Raw genomic sequence first — 19,111 nt, 5'->3', positions numbered from 1 at the left:
CAATGGACGGGTCGGAAGATAGCTCTCCCCCTTCTTTCGCCTCTGTATATGTGCCACCACGTTCGTTTCGTTTCGTTACGGAGCCGCGTCGTGTGAGCCAGGACAAACCAGCCGCAAGAGCTGCCGCTCGCGCAAACCTCTCGCGCGTGCAAACCGTGCAAGCGGACGAGCGAACGAGAGAAGGTAGGAAGACTACTTTGATTTCCATCGGGTTGCTTAAGTTGCTCTCGCGTTCGCCAACGCTGTGGCCGCGACCGCCTGGCTGAGATTGGGGGTGAGGGTCGAACTTTTCGACGGGGAACTTTAACCCCTTCGTTGCCGGGCTTCGTTCACGGCACAGATCCTGTATTTATGCACGGTGACACGAACTACTCGCTCGATTCGTCTCATGACTTCTATCTACCGATCGAGGGTAGAAATATTGCAACGTTTCAGGTGCTATCTTATTTGTACCGATCGAAGATTAACTTAATCGTCTTGCATCGATCCTAGAATCGCTGCCTTCTAGTATCGTCTATAATTTCGTTCTCGTATCGGTCCGGTGTCAAAGGGTTAAATTTCTGCGGTGGCATCGGGTGTGACCCGTTGCCGCCATCTTAGGGTGATTTAACCCCGTTTCAGGTGGAATCAAGTGGAATTCGAGACGCGTGCTTTGCGTCGCTTGTATACGGTCACGTGCACGACGCGTTGACGTCGATAATTGCTCCATCTGCTATATCCGTGCGATGATTCGAGATTTGTACCGAGATGGATACTGAGATAAAGGTGCGAGGTTTGTGAGAACAGCTGTTGGCCTAGGAACCGCTCTCTACTAAACTTCTTCTGCGAAGTTCATCCTTTTTCGTCGTCAAGTTTGCCTCGGTAAATTTTAAGCACCATAAAGAAGCTTGAATTCGGGATGATAGAGAAAGAGAGAGTGAAAAAAGGTACATCTTGCGGAATTACTTCTTTATCATCCCTTCCTCTCTTGCATTCTTCGAACGAGGAATCTGGTTGCGCAAGAGATATTCAGCAGGAAAGGGGATGCACGCGCCGACTCGTGGCCCACGGTACATTTTTTATGTTACTCAATCATGCAAGCGGCGTTTCCAAAGTTACGTTCGCGCATAAAAGGACGAGATCCCGGTTACCCCAGGAACGCAGAGAGTGTTGCAGATTCGAGTCGCAATCGATCCGAGCAAGTTCCAGTAAGTTCCACTTCGCGCATAATTAGACATTGTCCTCTCGGTTACCTTCTCTGGCCTGGTCTCGAGCGTAGACGAGTTTCACGCTTATCTCTCGTATACGAAAGGAAATCAGGAATTAATGTTTGACAAATTTCCGCGTCGAGGAGCCTCGAATTGATCGACGGCCAAAGCTGCTTTCAGTCAGCCCGTAAAATTGAAAAGCACAATCTCTCGTTGGATTAATTGATTTAAAGGGAACGTAACGAGCATCGTGGTGGTGGATTCAACAAATACCTTAACGAGACAATTATTGACGAAACGTTATACAAATAATTACACGTACGGTATCCAAATAATATTAATTGTACATCGAAGAGATATAATACAATAGTTACAATATCTAATTCTCTGAGGTTCCTTCTATTTTATACTGCAAGTAATCGGCTCGAATGTTATTAGCACTATCGCGATTTTATACCAGGAAATAGTTCCTCGATAACAAAACGCAACCGCCAATTCTACGTGGCTTCGATCGAGACACGGAACGACGAATCGTTCAATCGTTTCTGTGAAGCGCGCAGCGAAGAGGGCTCCGTGACGATTCCACGAAGCGTATCCACCCCCGCGCTCAATTAAAAGAGTTTACCCGGCGAACGATCGCGCATACCGTGTTCAATGAACGTCGACTGCTCGATTTTTATAGCTCGTCGTGCCGCGCGCCGTCTCTTCTCCACCTTTGATCGCCACCCGCCCCGTCTTTCCGCTCTAATTCAAGACCCTATTATTCCCGACTTTTCCTTTCGCTCCCTGCGCTCGTTGCTCGAGCTAATATTTGGTTCCATAATTTCGACAAGTGTAATCGACGCGGCGTGGCTTTCCTCGTTTGGGAAACTTCCCCGGCGGCAAACGTCCTTGCGGCTTCCGATGCGACGTGACGCGACTTCCTGCGCAGTTCGAACGAGGGTTCTACACCGGAATCGTTAATTTTAGATAAATCTCCCGGCACGATATGTTCCGCCGATAAGTTAATTAAAATTTCGCGACGAAACGTGTGCTTGCTCTTCTCGTTAAGGTATTTACGCAATATACCGAGCAGTCGCGCGTTCCCGCTTCCGTTTTTTTGGATTTTTCGTTAATCGCACGAACTCGTGTCAAATGTGCGAATACGTTTCGAGATTGATGTAAAGGCTTAAATGTTTTTCTGAAATTTCTAGCAGCGCGCTTTATTGGTTGGCGAGTTAATTCTGGGACCACGGTATTGCGTGCTTTGTTTAGTGGACGCAGCTATAGAATGGTATTTTAATTAAAGAAGCTATTCCATAAACGCAAATTGTAAGGTTAAAGGTATGCTCATAAAGTAATGAGAAATTTGTAGACATAGCTGAACGTTGGGGGCAATTTATCGTATAAAAGCGGAATGTTCCGTGACATTATAATAATAGTTGTCGCGCGGAAGGTAATCGTCCTTCTCTTTTCATTAGAAAGGAAAATATTAAATACGAAGTCTTTCGAATTTGATTAACATTGATGAGAAAATGAAAGTCGCCACGCCGCACAGCGCCTCTCCTCACACGAATTTTAAACGTCCGCGCGTCGTTTCACGTGAATTTCTCATTATCGAGCGCGTGGAATGCCGTATTTTGAATAATTTACGAAACAATCTAGGTTAATTAGAGGAGGTAGGGGAAAGTAGGTGTCCAGACTGACGAATTAATTGACGATTAATTTTGAAATTCGTTGGGATATTTTTGACTCTGATTGGTTATACGTATGAATGCCGATCGGACAGGCTGAATTAATTAATCCCCCACCAACGGTGACCGCATAATATGATTTCCATTTTTAGACTCGAAGTTGGACTCGAAAAGAGCGTGGCCGCGCAGTAAATATTGTTCGCGCCACGCTATGAACGATTTCAGTTTAATTAGCGGCCTCCATTCAAATGCACGCGTGGGCGTGGGTACGCGAGCTGCACTCGTGCCGCGTTTCCGTGTTCCGTGTGCATTCTCTGATTCTCCTTGTGTATAGCGGGTGTTCGCGAATATCGAAGCAACGCATATTGTAGAATTTTCCTTTGCTTTATCATACGTTCCTTTTCTCTTAATTGCGGGCGATCGATCCTCTCTTCAGGCTGTAATCTTGCATACGTAACGATTAAAAGGAGGGTAGCTTCAAATATCCGAAAAGTCTCTCGAGTAACTCGCAAACTCGCAATAGGAAAAATTATTCAACTACATAAGCTCGTACTATTTACGTTTATCTTACTTTTTTTACTCATTTTCTTGACATGTGCCCTTGTCTTGCACCCTTATCTCGCACCCTTGCTTTACCTAGGTAAACATGCGATGCCGCGTCGTGAGAATTTAAAATTTCTTTGTATTCCTCTTTACAATCGTGAAATATCCTAATGGCTATAAAATCGATAATAATATTTTACTTCTACTGTTGCAACAAACGCAAGCTAATAATTAAACAGAAAAGTAAACAAATGTATAATCTAAATTATATAGAAAAATGTTTTATCATTAATCCTTTCGCTGTACAGTGGAAAGTTAAACAATATGTAGGAATCATTAAAAAATATTTATTTTCCTACCGTACTTTCATATTTATCGTGCGGGATTGAAAGATATGTAATTTCTACTGTTAGTACATATAAAAAGACTTTAACGATTACGTTGTACGATTGTATGGAATAATGTTTGATTTAATTGTTAAACGTCCGATCGGAACTTTTTAGTATCACATTGGAAAACTTCAAAGGTTTTTATGCCAAAGGATACGAATGTCTAGCAGCGTTTTAATGCTGAATTTGTATTTTTATTATCTCTATTATCTTGTTGCCGAGTTTAATATTTTTATTCTTTCAACCTGTTCCAAATTCACACAGACAGTCATAAGCAAAAAGTATTGAATATAACATTCATTTATTACCAGCGGTTTTTCCTCGAAATTTTTTCAGAACATGGTGAATTTTATAACAATCGGTAACCAAACGAGCCGTTTTTTTTCGGGTTTTCCACTGTAGCTCGCGGATTCTACTTTTTTCCGCTCGTGGCTACGGTTTCGCCTTTTTCCCACGACTCAATCGAACAGTCGGAATGATTCAGCATAAAGGGAGTACTTTTATAGTCGAAAAGGATACGAAAACGTTTGTTCTACCATTTTTTGTATTAATTCACAGAGTAAGGATGAGGTTTAGAATGAAACGTTCTAAAAATGGTTTCCGTAGGATTCCGTTCATTTTTCATTGTTGTCCTGCGTTTATTTCTGTCTCATCTCGCAGCGGGAGATATGTTTACCATCCGCGAACCCTATTTACTAAGTTTCTTTGCATATTCAAGGAATCCAAGGAATCTGTTTACGTTGACGCCTGCTTTTCATCATTCGTTGCTCCACGTGAACGCGAGCGGGAAATAAAAGAGAGGAGCTATCATTTCGCGATGAACTTCAAGCGATGATCAGTACGTGACATTTATGTTATTTATCCAAGTGCGGAGAAAGGAAATTTGATTGAGGTTTCTTAGTAATTTTTCATCCAGAATGTTCGATGTCTTACAATTTATGTTATGTTAGTCGAATTATTTATTTACGCGTCCTTTGAAATAGAAGATTCGAATTAAACGACTGTTTATTGGAGAAAGGTATGGAAATATTGGCTCGAAAATATTTTGCTTCGAAATTGCTTTTCTTTCTCGTGTTTGCCAAGAGAATTTCCTTCTTTCGTAGCGAACGTTGTGCAAAAAATACGAAATGAAGACGTCGTAGGAATCGTTACCACATGCCTCTCTTTCAATGCTTTTTTCGATTAATAATTTACTTTCGTATCGCTTGTCGTTGTAATTGAATGTCAACAATGCAAGACTCGTAGCGTCATGAAGACGTCAAAGAATAATTCGCAGGAAATGTACAATTATAAGTTAAAATCGGTTCGTGGCGCGAGATTTTCTCACGAGTAGGAAATTTTTGAAGCAACGATACGTGTCCGTTTCCTGCAACGTTTCATCATGTCACTTGCACGTGCTTTCTTAAATTCGCGTGCAGAGAATTTAATTTAAAATCGGTCCTTCGACTTGCTGTTCTTTCCGCGAGAAAGATCCGTTATTATGTTTGGGAAACGTGCGTTCGTCGTTTACAGGAAAAAAGGTGACAGAGTAAGAAGCAACGGTGTGAATTTTATAAATGACTCTCGGATGACATTCGTTGGGAAACTCATTTTTCATGGGGAATCGTGAACCTTCTCGAAGAATACGACGTAGCCGGCGCTCGAATCGATAGCTCGAACAACGGGAAACTTTTATCCTTCTTTCTGTTTTTTAAGCGTTTGCCGGATGCCATTAGCGCTTTCCTTCTTTTCTCTGTCGCGATCTAAAAGCTACACGAATTCCTGCCTCTTGGCTTCTCTGGAATGCTAACCGGAGTACTTGCCGTTGAATTCCGTCCAATTGGAAACTTTTTCTCTACGCTGGTGATCCTTATAGAAGTAGAATGCGCGATAAAATCGTTGGGTTATGTCGCGCGTTACATTTTCGTACGCACAGAAATTCTATTCTTCGTAAAATAACGCGAGCTAGTCTAAATACTTGGACTATTAGTAAACGTTTCTGAGTAAATAAGGTACTAGGTTTCCGAGAACGAAGATTAATTACTCCAGCGAGTAGTGAAATTTAATAACTGAACTAAACTAATTATCTTGGTCGTGAGCGTAATTAATTAAAATTGATAAATTACATCAAAGCCGAACAAGGTCTCGAAATCAATACTGATAAAACGATGCTACAGTAACATCAAACCCAATATTTACAGTATTATCTTTCACCGCGATTTCTTTACGACAAGCCCGCTGAATCACGTTGGCTCGTTACGACAATCAGAGTACGTAAACTCCAGTAGTTCATCTTCGACAGACTTCCACGTTAATCCGCTAACAATTTCGCATCTCGCATTATCCCATCGTTAATTTCGACAACTATTCAACTGAGCAACACCGAGACAAGAATCGTTCGTTACTTCCCAAACAATCCTCGTTTCACGCTGTGACACGCAAGTTGCGCGTTTCAGTCAACAAGATGGCTACTGCCGCGAATCTGCGAAACAACCCGCTCTCGTCTCGCGGACGTAATTACATCGAGACTAGAATCGTCCCAACCAAGCGGACAAGTCGATCGTCCGCGGCTCCCGCGACGCAGTCCGCCGGCAATTATTCAGTTAGCTCCACGTGGCTCGATAATTCGTTGGTTATTATTTGCGACGCGGAACGGAAACGCGGGTCGTATCGGTTTATTGCACGGCATCAATCTGCATTAGAACGCGCGCACCTACGAGCCGATGATTAATTGTCGTCGTGGCCGCGTTTTCGCGCCACCCATTACTCATTCGGGAAACGTGTTAATCCTCCATAATACAGAGGCGAGAATATTTTCCCGATCCCCCGGCAGCGGTGCGTTCGTCGCCGCGTTCGTCCCCTCGCGCGTTCACGCTCCCGAACCCAAGGAACCGCCGCGCGGTTGTTAAATGGTAATTTCATTTGCCCGCGCGCGGGATTTATGCCCCGGTTTCTACGGCTACGTGTCAGTTAATCAAGAGCGGCCGGTTCGTTCGATGCTGAATTTATGGAATCGACGGAGCCCGCGAGAGCGTTAATCAGGAAACGACACGGCACGCCTCGCGGAACCAGTCAACTTTATTGGTTTTAATCTCTGTGTTTAGATCTCGAGAGATTTGCAGCCGCGCCGCGGTAGGAGTTAGGGCTGTACGCTTGAACGAGCCGAGAACGTTCCGAGGGTACGAACCGCGGAGGGTAACAGCGTCGCGATAATTGGATAGTAAATTCTGGCAAATAGAGGACCCGGTAATATTGCTCGGTAATATTGTTCTGTTCCAGATCGAATGATCACCTTCGTCGTGAAATAACTTCTTTCTCTTTCTCTGACCGCGGACGGGGAGTGAACACTTTTTTTTTTCCCCATCCCTCGCTTTGTCACATCGACGAACCTAATCGATGGTGAGTTGGGTATGTACGGGGGTTCGAGGAGTCGTCATTACGGGCTCGTGGGAGCATCTATCTTTACAACGCGATGTTTGTCTCATATCTACCTTCGAGATACTTTTGTTCGTTTACTACGTCCTGGGAGGATACACTTTTCTCGTCTATTTTTCCTTTGTACCGTGCCGCGTTTTCTACCTCGCAGAAAAGAGGAAAATATTCCTTCTTACCGTTACACTTAGCCTTTGTCAGAAGTTGGAGAAGAAATTACTCGTTATTAATTCGTGTTTACTCTCGCCAACTTTATTCAACCACCTTCAGCCCACGCTGGTCCCACGAGTTTCTTCACGCAGTTCCTCCGCCCTCGACGCTCGGGGGCGCAAAAACGGATCGGCTGCCACGGTGCACAAACGACGTCCCTATAAATCACGCATGATCCAGGGCGAATTTGTAACCAGGACGAAGTGTTACAAACAGCTCGCGGACACCGTTTTCGCGTGTTTCGTCTGGCGAGCGGGCGAGTATCTGCCGGCGTTGAATAATTTCGACGAAAGTGGATGGAAACGAACGGCGTGACGGTACTCGCCCTGGTGTTGTGGCCGTAATTCCGTCGGCGTAATGCACGCGTTAGGCCGCGTTACGCGAAACTGCGCGACCCGCTTTGGCGATGAATAAAACATTTACTTATAAAATGTCGTTACGCTCGATAACGTCGAAAGTGTGCAACGCTTCGGGCCGCGACATTTGAATAATGAATTCACGATTGGTCGGGCGTCAATTTTTAGCATGGCGCCGTCGGTTTTTCGGCAACCAGCCACCCCCATTGTCGTTCTTGTTCACGATTACTTGTGAATATAGGCAGGCTTTGTTAGTTGGGGTTTGTTTAGCCGGGTTGTATAGACATCTGGAGAGTTTCGATTGAATCGGTTTGAATAGTTCGAAAAGTATGGCAATGCGGAATTTTCCAACAATTGGAGTGGTTTTTAAACATTCTACGCTTCGATCACGTGCTGCTTGTTCTCATTCATTAATTACATACGTATTTTGCTAATGTCGCTTCACAAGCATTAAAAGAATTATAAATATTATAATAGCAATATTGCTCTTTGCGAATCGGTGGATATTCCCTGTGCTTTTAACGTTTTTGGGAAATATTGTACGAGCGTACGAGACACGTTTGAAGCGAGTGTGCAGAGTGCTCGTATATTTCATTAATGCGCTATTAAAATTGCAAACTACATCGTAGCATGGGAAATGTCGTCTACCAAAAAATGACAGTAACTTATGCAATATTGGTATGAATAAATATTATGCTCCGGAGAGTTTTTAGCAAAGTTAGCGCGATTAATCGGATATTAAATGTCGAAGCTATACATTTATAATGTGTATGATGTTTCTCATAAATATGTTGCAGAACTCTTTAGAAATGCAGCAGAGGCTGGCCCTCTGGACATCGTGAAGCTCCGTAAGGGGGACAAATTGTTGAACATTTCGAACAATTTGCCGGCGAACACACCCGATTCACCTTATGTCCTCCAGGTAACGATCTGCCTATCATATACAGTTGTTTCTGTCAATTTCACTCGACCCCCTTTCTCCAAATCTTCTCCCAGCGTTCCTTGTTAAATTATGTTAATTTTCCTCGTCCCTAAAAATCGTCTCGATCCTTTAACAACGCACGAGGCCCGTTTCAAATCGAATTGAAAAGTTTTATTGTAATCGCAATGATTTGATCCGTTTTTACATTCCAACTCGATCGAAATTTTCAAATTAGAAGCTTCTTATTAACAACCGTGCTTTTCAGGCATGTGGATATTGGTATAACGACACTCGTTCGTGATTTAAATTGGTGTTTACTTTGAGAAATCTGATAGAAAAGAAAATTTGCGAGTAGCTAGATAGTGCTCTTCGATTTCACTTCTTTTTAATTCCCTATCCATCTTCTCGTGAAAAGAGGAGAGTAGCAAGAAATTCAATGAAAGAATAGCGGCGATTAGCTCTTCCTGCTAACCGTATATCTTATCGCGATTACAAGAGGAACAGTCCGTAAAACATGAAACGGTATTCTTCTCGGAATAATAACAAATACACGTGGAACATATACACCCGATCCAATATAAAAGCCTGTATAACGATACTTTCCTTGCTAACGCTAACAGTTGTCAATTGGTACTTCCTACGTCCACGAGACTAAAATCTAACTTGATTCGTGTCCGTCTCGTAAAAATGAAAACTAAGGAGAAATCAATAAGAGAAGAACAACAACGGTCTGTTCCAGTTAGCGATATATCTTATCTCGATTATACGATGGATAGTTCGCACTATTACGACACACTCGATGTACATTTGATAGAATCTTGAACGTGGCTGCAAGGAGTGTATCTCTTCTTTTGAAGATCGTCGGAGCGCATCCGGCCTCGTCGGGGGTGATCGAGGCGGAAGTGCTGTGGGCTCTCGAGAGACGCGTGGCGGCCTTGGAACGGCAACTTCGGGAGCATCAAGAAGCTCTGTCCGCGACGCCATCGTTCGCTCTTCGTGAACTGAAGCGGCAAGTCGACAGTTTCAAGAACAAGCTGGAGCACAACGACCAGCTCAGTTGGCTGAGTAAGTTTTCTGCTGATAAGACGAACCCGTTGCTTCCGTCCGCGCTAACGGCATCGTTCTTCGAAAAGTCCCTCGTCCTTTTGAATTTGACACGTTACTCGTTCGATTCATAACGATATTAACTATTACTCCTATTCAGTTACGAATTCAGTTGTGTTTAAACTTTTATATTAATTTCTATTCACATACGTTCAAACATTGTTCACGGGTTTATTTGTCCCTCTGTTTTGCTCGTTAAGTGCTCTAGGGCATCTAGACATCGAAATTGGAACGTAGCGGTATAAAAGCTGTTGCTTCAGTTATATAGAATCTAATCGTGCAGCCGTATGATTGACTTTTCGACGATGCAAAGTTGCACAGCTGGCGAAAGTTTCACGGAGAAATAAAGGAGGGGTCTAGCGCGGGCGGAGGCAATTCGAAGCATTCGATGCTCTCCATTTTTCAGTTCGTCCCTCCGCTGTTCGTTTCTTCTGCCTTTGTCGAACGGTACAATGGGAAACGCGCACTGCGGAACATATCGTATCTTTTTTCGCCCCCGTCAACCGGAAAATGAAGCTTCAGCGGAAACGGTACGTTTCGACGTGAAATCCGCTTCGATAGGAATCAAATTTTCCGTTCATCGACGTGTCGAACATTAAAACTCCACGCGGAAAGACAAACGAAATTAAACGCTTCCTCGCTATCGGTGAAAAATCACGGCGTTTCGCGAGCTGCGTTTCCATCGGTCGTCAAACTTTCCCGCGATCGAGGTTGCTCTTGTTCTTTCGTTTCCAACTCTTTTCCTCGATCAAACGCGTTACGTTAGAGACGACTGGTCAAAGCTACGAGAATTGTCACGATTTTCTAAGAAATTCTTCCCGTGGATTCGTCCAAACTGTACTAAAGAAAAACGTTACGCTTCGATTGGCACGAACCACTCCGAAGGGTCACCGCTGAAAGCTCATCGCTGGCTTAGAAAAATTCCTAGCCGCTTGGGACGAATCGAAAAACCTTTCCGACGCTACCGATCCGTCGATGGATATACGCGTGGATAAACAGCACACTGGCCGAATGCGCCTGCCGCTGAATAAATATTTGCAAGGAACCGTTGCAGCTATTCCTATCTTCGGTTTCTAGGCAAACGCGTACATACAGGGTGTTTCTTTTAACCGGAAGCTCCGCGAGCAGAGATCGGCCATCGGCGAATCGAAAGGGAACACCGTGGTAGACAGAGAACGCGCGGATACAAAGCTACAAAGTGGCAAGCAACCCAGGCAATCTTCACCACGGAACGTTCATTCTTTCCTCTTCTTTCTCCGTCTTCTGCGCCTCGTTTTCGTCCATTCATCGCGAGAGCACGATTCTTCCGCCTTCCAGCGCCGCGGGAGCGAACTTTAAACCCGTCGCGGTGATAAAAAGCTGAACGCGTCCCCTGCGTCGGAAGCTTTCACGTTCTTAATTCGCTCGCAGTCAGCCAGCCGGCGAGCTTTCATTCTCGAATTTTTAATGGATCGCCCAGCTGCTCGTTACGATTGCTCTTCGTCGACTCGATTTCCTCGACCAATCGTATTCCCTTTGCCCGTTCGTTTACGTTGCTCTCCTTTGTTCTCAAGTAGCGATTAGTTCGGGACAACCAGTCGAATCGGAACCAGCTACCTCGTGGCTGGATTGTGATCGAGGCGACAGGCTCGACAAAGGCGTCAAGTCGACGAGTAGCAATCCTTTCGTTGGGGATAATCGTGCGAGCTGTGCTTTTTTTTTTAAACGGTTCACGCTGACCGCCTGAACTCGCGTCTCTGTCGCGCGCAACTTCTCGATTGCAATCGAAATGATTAGCTCGAACGGCTAAGTGGCGGTATACGGAGCGCGAATGTCGCTCTAAAATAGCGTTTCAATCAATCAGATACGCGGTTGACCCGTCGGGGCGACGGGGCGCTGAGCGTTTTCCGGTTCAATCTCCAGACCGCTGTCGCTTTCAGGTTTCTACAAACAGCTTCCAGAGCCTCTCTACGCCGATTCCTACCGCAGATTGCAGTATCGTCGGAAGAGCGACAGCATGAAGCGGAAGGTGCGAGAAAAGTTCCTCAATATCTGGTGAGTCAATAGAAATTGCTGCTCTCTTTAACGGCTTACGCCGGGGCTTCTTCTTTCTTCTGATGGCTCGAGCCGCTATTTACTTCGAGTCGCAGCTGGCTGGGCGGTTAGGGCCGCGGTGGGGCTGCCGGAAACCAGGCGAAGGAACGACAAACGAGTCGATAGATTTTTATCGCGTGACGAACGGCGAATGTCCAAGAAAAAAGTGAAACTACCGTTCCTTCTCTCTCTTTTATCCTGTGCTTTATCGCGTTAGAGACAATCGGTATACCGGTTTATCGACACTTTGAAACGGAGTTCGGAAATGGACATCGATTTCGTGAATCGTGAACACACCAGCAATCGGAATTTTTTTAGCGCTGAAAGTGATGAGTTTAGAATTGGTGATTTCGTCGCAGTGTAAAAATTACGAAAGAGATCCGAGTAGAATTTACGTTTTCGGTGAAAAAAGTATTTTCTGGTCCAAAAGGTTACAGCTTACGTATGCACGCATGTGGGAAGATTAACAAATACATTCGTTCCAAGCCGTCGATGCGATACTAATTTAAATCTCTATCCGCAGAAAACTCTATGTGGAATTTTATAATTTTCGAGGCTCCTTTAAAACCAGCACGTGTCCACCTTAAACCGTAATTGTGAATTCAAAGTTTTCTTACTCATAAATAACCTTGCTCATAGAAAAACATACGGCAAACAACAAGAAGAAGTCGCGTGCGCATCAGAGGGTCTCCATCTATATAATCTATTTTTGATTCGTCGCCGCGATTGACGTCACAGTTGATTCACCAAAACCATCACGTTCATTGAATCCTACGATTTCGAATAAACTACGTACCTTTACGTGAACTGCCAGATTAACGTGGACGGAATAAATCGTATAAATCGAGGTGGACGCGATCCTTTTAAAGTTCAACGTCAAGTAAACAACGACCAGCGTTATTTCGCGATTATCTGCAAGCGACGCGGTGCTCCAGGTGCATAGAATTTCGTGGTACGTTTCCACGATGGATTATTTTGTCGCGAAGACGATCCTATCACGGATCCGCGTTTCATCGCTGCTTAGACGTTGATGATTAATTTTCTCCCAGCCTGCTTGCGTAATGCCACCCACCTGCGATCCGTGCGCTCGCATCGAGACCATCTACGGAGGATCAATCACGCTCAGATCAAAATGACAGCTGGAAAAATAATGAAAAGAACCGGAATGGCCGTGCACTTTGCAAAAGGGAAAAGACCGATAGGTCACGAGGGTAGAAATTGTGAACGTTACGTTAGAAACAGGCGAAATCATAATTGCAGTTTTGATTCTAAAGGTTGCTCGTTCAAACGAACGAACAGCTTGAATTTCAATTTCGCGTACGTCTTTGATATCGCTCGCGCGGAATAAGTTTTCAATTTTCCAAGCTGGAAATTTGTGAAATTTTGTTTATCGAGGGATCGTCGAAACTGCGAATTGTAATAAATGAAATTTAATCGAACGTATTGAAATCAGAATGCGAAGAAATAGAGTTTAATTGGTTGCATTCACGCGTTTAAAAGTTCAATTAGCGACAATTAAATGTAAATTGAAATAAATCCACGTTAATTGGTTGTATTGAAATATGAAGAAAGGGTAAATGAAATTTAAATGGTTATGCATCAGATTGTAACTAACTGCTAACGCGATACATTTAGGTCCGACAACTGAAATGTCGAATATTGCGCATTCTTTTACACCTTTTATTTTATCTCCAAGGATGGTTAACGTTAGGTAACCTATTTTGACGTAAAAGTATCATACAAAATTCATTTTAAAATTCTTTGAAACCGCTGTCGTGAAATTTGATTGAAAACAATATTCGAGACTGAATTTATCAAACTACACCATGTACAATGTAACTTCCCGCAGTTTCACTATTTTGACCACAGTTTTCATCTACGTTGCCCATTTTTTTCTTTTCAAACTATATCAGAGCGGTATTGATGGGTACCTACAAAAGGACGAAAATATCGATTCGCAGAAAAAACCACAGTAAAAGGGTAATTGTTTCGCAGCAAGAGAAAAATTCTCATAGACGCTGTCGCCCGTTAATTACGATCGAAAAAACGAACTGTTTCGATCAGAATCGAGCATTATCGCGGCGCGTACGACGTGACTGCCAATGAGCCACTGGCAACTTGTTAAGCTTGACAGGCTACCGCTTCGCGATACCTCGAGATGATTAAGTGCCGCCGATAATCCGATCTATTAAGCCGTTGTTTCTAACTACAATATTGCACGACGAGAGTTAGTCGGTTAGATCGATCACGAGCTGTTCTTTGCAAGCAGCCGCTGTCGTGACGGTTGACACGAGACGTAGACGGTTTTTTGATCTTCCGTGTTCGATGGTTGCCAGCGAGTAATTAAAACTCAGGTATCCTGTCGAATACTGGCAGAGAAAATCGTACACTGTACAAGTTTGGTTGGCTGCGACTAAGTAGCTACGTATGTGAACGCGTGGGGATAAATACGTACTCGTGGACCGAAAATGGTATGATAATGTAAAGGTACAGTCGTAAAATGAAAAGTTATTTTAACCTCTTTGGGAATTTAGTTTTTGACGTATCAGGCTCCTTTCGGTTTTATGTTTCACAACGATGAGTGTCCTTTTATGAATGCTGAATAAAATTGCGTATTCAGTTTTCTATTCGGTTAAGGTTTTTTGGAGATGTAACGTTTATGATTTAAATTACTCGCAGAATTTTAATGCGTTCCTTTGCGAGGGAATGTAAATTCGTTTTTTCTTTAATGACAGAAAAGCTGTTCGTTCTTTGACATAAGTAGTGGTTTATATAGTCGAGGTACTAGACGAATTGTCGCCAAATATATTTCCTTTGAATACGAAACGAACAATCTGATTATGCGTCCAGTTTTATCCTCCTTTCCTTGAAATCGTATTTTTATTAAAATATAAAATAATCCTCTGTTCTCAGAAATTGAATAAGTCTACGTCATCGCGTAGGTACATTTTATCCGACTAAATACGCGAGAGTTGGACGAATAATTCCAAGGGGATAACAAATTCAATGTATCATAATAACGCGTGAGCGACGTTTGTTGTATTAGAAGATCATCGGGATTATTTGGGCTCTTAATGTTACTTTGATGTTTTTTCCGGAAAAGATAGTTAAAAAAGTTTCTGGCGAAAATAATTTGAAAGTGCGTTTTCAAATGAGACGGTAGATAGATTGAATAGAGTCATAAAAGCCAGAATGAATTCTACAAGTTCGAACGACCAATAACGTGGGCGTTGGTTAGTTAATATTTTTGCGATCGTTTTTTAGATTTAAATAATCCACGTATGCATGTCCTTCTTTAATGATAAAGAGCGACCACTAATTCAAAGCTCCGTTGCACTTTCACTAGATTTTTATCTCGCTACTGATAGTCGAGCTAACGAAAGAAAAACATCCGCATGCAAATTTCCAATCTGTGCAATTAAAGCGATCATATAACTCCGAAAGCTATCCAGTGAAACCAGTGAGTCGTTAAAGTTAATTGATTGAATCTGTGGGCAATAGAAAACAACGGACCCGGTGTTCTATTTCTTGGTCCGATCTGTAACAGTCTTAATCCATTAATTTCGCGTGGCTGATAAAATCGAAATAAGCTTGTTAAATCGATTCGATACCACTCGAATCGCTTTGATTGTCGGTCTCGTGGTGCAGCTGCAGCAATCGCTGAAACGAATTGATCTTTATCAAATTTAATTTATCCGTTTTTCACAAACAACGTTACGACCCGAACAGTTTTCACTTTGAAATCGATTGTACGTTTCGTTGCTTCATTAAACTTGCAAATGATGTTTGGACTTTAGTCGAAATTCATTGGGAGGTAAATATATTCTAAATTTTATTTAAATTTACTGGGAAAAAGTAATCTTTTCCTTTGGGTATTTGTTTTATCCGATACTGTAAACAATTCTCAATAATTACCGCGTGCAATTGTTTATCAAAACTAAAATGTGCTGTCTGCAAAGGAATTGTAATTTTGCAAAGTATAATGTAAAGATAAACTTTAGATATAGACGTGTAAAGATCCCATAATTAAACTTGTCGTTGAAAACTCTACAATGTATAGAAGTTTAATTATCTTAATATTTTATCATTTCCAGTCTGTTAGCTGTCAAATATAATATATTGATACACAAATATGTGCACCGTGTACACTGAAAGCCAATTCGTTTCGCGCAAGACTATACGGACGTATATAATCCGCAGTAGTATAAGTCAGTCAATAATCAGACACGGATAGCCGGCTCGTACATACGCGACTAGCAACGAAACCCATTAAACTTTACGATGTTCACGAAGTGACACGGTGTATCCTTGCAAAGAATAATTAATGCCTCGCCTATAATACGGAAACTTTCGTATATCTCCTACCGATATACACTCTTCAACGCAAACGCGGAGAATAGCGATTTCTAATAAAATCACACGAGACACCAAAATATCGTTTAAATTATTATAGCTCGATTACCAATTGACAAAACATTGGCGAATGAAAATCTGTAAACCATCTATAACACCTGGACTCGTGTAGTTCCCTTGCAAAACGTTCGTCGTGCAATAAAATCGGGACGCTGGATCAAGCTTGCTTCAAACAGGAAAAATGTAACTAAATCAATGAAACTGTCTCGTAATTTCCTTCGTCTACCCTTAATAGCGGCGAAGACTATGTTCGAGGAGATTATAAATCAGCCTGGTGTGTTTGGACGCGCAACACACGCGAGGCCAGTTCGCGGCACGGAGTTCCACGATAAATCAAGTCGTCGCCCTGGCGCGGGCGTTAATGCCCCTCGTCGATCGCCTGATACAGCCAGGCTTTTATTCAACGAGTCCACGTGGCGCGAGAACGGAAAAGGGCGGCCGGGGTTGGCCGCCGGAATTATTTATTCATTTATCCGTGGCGCTTTATCGCGATGATCGTTGCGTCGCGGCAGGATGTCACCGGGAGGAAGAACGAGGAGGAGCACCGCGAGCGATACGTGCGTAGAATTTCAAACGACTCGCGAAAAGAGCAAGGTGGAAACGAAACGGAGAGGAGAAACAAAAAAAAAAGGAACCGGTGGAGGAAGTTCCCGTCCTGTGAATTCCGTGTCCATTGAGTGATTGTCGATGGGATCGAGGAGGAGCACCCATGGCGCAGCGTCCGCATTGCTGCGCGATGACTGCGTTTCGAGCCCTCGACGCGCGTTGCAACTGCCCGATCTGACGTACTTTTTTTCATTTCCAAACTGTACACTAGCATTAAATTGCTGCCTTTGAATCGGACATCGTGGTAAAATTACCGTTTCGAAATTTCACTTTACGATAGCTTGTTTGTTACGCGCTGATCATAAAAAATATCGATTTGCACGTAAAAGCTCGGCGGCGAATAATAATGTTCCTTTAAATGAAAACAAGGGAAAAATAACGAAGCAATCACGTCTTGCAATTACTTCTTGCACCATGAATTTTTACACAGAGATGTTAGAAGCGTGCTTTATACGTTCCTCCGCGTTGCGCATTTTATCCTGTATTTATGAAATTGTTCGAATTTGCGGTAAACAAAAGACGACGAATAAAACAAGAGGGATGGCAATGGTAGAAAGAGATTGTTCCATGAATTTCATGTTCGTTGATTCATTATTGGATAAAACAGACGAGAAACGGGCGGAGAGCGTTCTGGATAATATTTTCTTACAAAATTTTACGTTGTTACATGATCATCGCTGTATTTCGTGATTCCCTTTATCTCTATTATTTTCTTGTAATTTTACGATCACAGAGACGAATAAGTATTAAAATTTGAAAGTAGACGAAAAATTCAATTCAATTCACGATTCGTGAAATTTTTCTCTCATTGCGTTCCATAGTATTGCTTATATCTGAAAAATTTAATAAATTATTAATTTTATAAAATATCACCCACATAAATGAATAAAATTAATTCAGATTTTTACTTTATTCAAGTGAACAAATACGAACTATAATAAATTGAAGAGCAAACGTATATATGTTTATATTTGATTCAATATCAGTTAAAAACACAAATTTTCTCTCTCCGTATCTTTTTTTGTAATATGTTTCGAGAGCAATCGTGAAAAATGTGTACAGTAAGTCGATGGATTGTTTATGGTGTCGATAGGTTCGACTGTGGCAATGAAAGTGCGCTTTTTCTCAACTGACGCGATAGAATTTCACATATCGCAAAGAGAGCAGTGTGCCCTTTAAAAATTGGAAACAAAAAACGGGAACGATACGAAAAGGTAGTTCTTTCAAAAGAAAATTTGCGCGTTTCAAAAGCAAACGGAAATAGAAAATCTCCCTTAAAATTCCAGAGAATTTGTCAATTAATTTCATTCACAAAGCGTTTCCTCGGATTGCTTCGTATTAACAACGGAACCGCGTAATATAATAAATTACCCGCAATATTAATCGTCTGCAACGAACCTTATTGCTCTGGGAAATTGAAGTTTTCCACGAACCCGGAATATCAGTTGGCATACCTCGAATTTGACGAAGAACAGGATGGAACTCTAAAAATCTCAAAATAGAGAACTCGTCTATCGATGTACACGTATATATCGAGAGCAAAGCTGGAACGCGTCCGCGCTCTTCGGGAATCTGGTTTTTCGCGCCCATTTACGCGTCGACTGTTCGACAACGATTCGATTAAGTCGCTATTTACGTTCACGCGAGCTTTCTCTCGCATCTACGCTGAGTTTCATCCCGAACAGGCGAGTCGTCCGGCCGAAAGATCGAGTTTTCCTGCAATTGAACCGCTGATCCACGAGTTTCGTGCGGGAAACTTCGACCAGCCTCAATGGTTTCGAACCATCGGAAACCAACCAGATTGAAATTTAGGTAGGCGTTATATCATGGGCATGCAACGAAAGGTTCGATTCTCGTTTTATAACGTTAATCAGACATTAAAGGTACCTTTACATTTCTACAGAGATATAAAAATCTGTTTTTCTCGTAATTTTTACGATAAAAATATCTTGGAGGATTGCCATTTCGTGTCCATGGTATATTTGAAGCTTAGCGTGAGAGTTTCGAGTGGAATTTAGTTACTTTATGTAACGCGTGCTTCTGTAAAATTTTGGGAATATTTCGCATCGTCCATCAAATAATGAGCGCGATTGAATGTGTCCTTAATATCTGGCCAATTTTCCGCTCTTTCGAAAAACGTTTCATACACTCGTCTAATACGAACGTATTGCGCAAAATTGTCCAGATCGAGAGAGCTATGCCCATAACGTAAATTGAACGCAGA

At 42.5% G+C, this 19,111-nt stretch overlaps 2 protein-coding genes across 5 annotated transcripts in view; one reads left to right on the top strand and one right to left on the bottom strand.

Annotated features, from left to right (window-relative positions):
- The window catches only part of Cwo (transcription factor cwo), a 377,930-nt gene that overhangs the window by 192,324 nt on the left and 166,495 nt on the right, over positions 1-19,111 (bottom strand). The window lies entirely within an intron of this gene.
- Pde9 (phosphodiesterase 9) overlaps positions 1-19,111 on the top strand; it is a 128,432-nt gene that overhangs the window by 100,085 nt on the left and 9,236 nt on the right. For 3 of the 4 annotated variants that reach the window (XM_076898212.1, XM_076898213.1, XM_076898211.1), the window contains 3 exons: positions 8,567-8,691; positions 9,549-9,756; positions 11,715-11,829. In XM_076898212.1, the coding sequence (XP_076754327.1) occupies positions 8,567-8,691; positions 9,549-9,756; positions 11,715-11,829 (448 nt within the window). Of the gene's footprint in view, positions 1-8,566; positions 8,692-9,505; positions 9,757-11,714; positions 11,830-19,111 lie in introns of those variants that run through there. The other variant, XM_076898214.1, reaches the window with a different exon arrangement.

This window comes from Xylocopa sonorina, chromosome 7 (assembly GCF_050948175.1).
Source record: "Xylocopa sonorina isolate GNS202 chromosome 7, iyXylSono1_principal, whole genome shotgun sequence".
NCBI classification, from domain to species: Eukaryota; Metazoa; Arthropoda; class Insecta; order Hymenoptera; family Apidae; genus Xylocopa; species Xylocopa sonorina.
The sequence above is the reverse complement of the archived record's forward strand: the minus strand, read 5'-3'. Positions and strand labels throughout refer to the sequence as shown.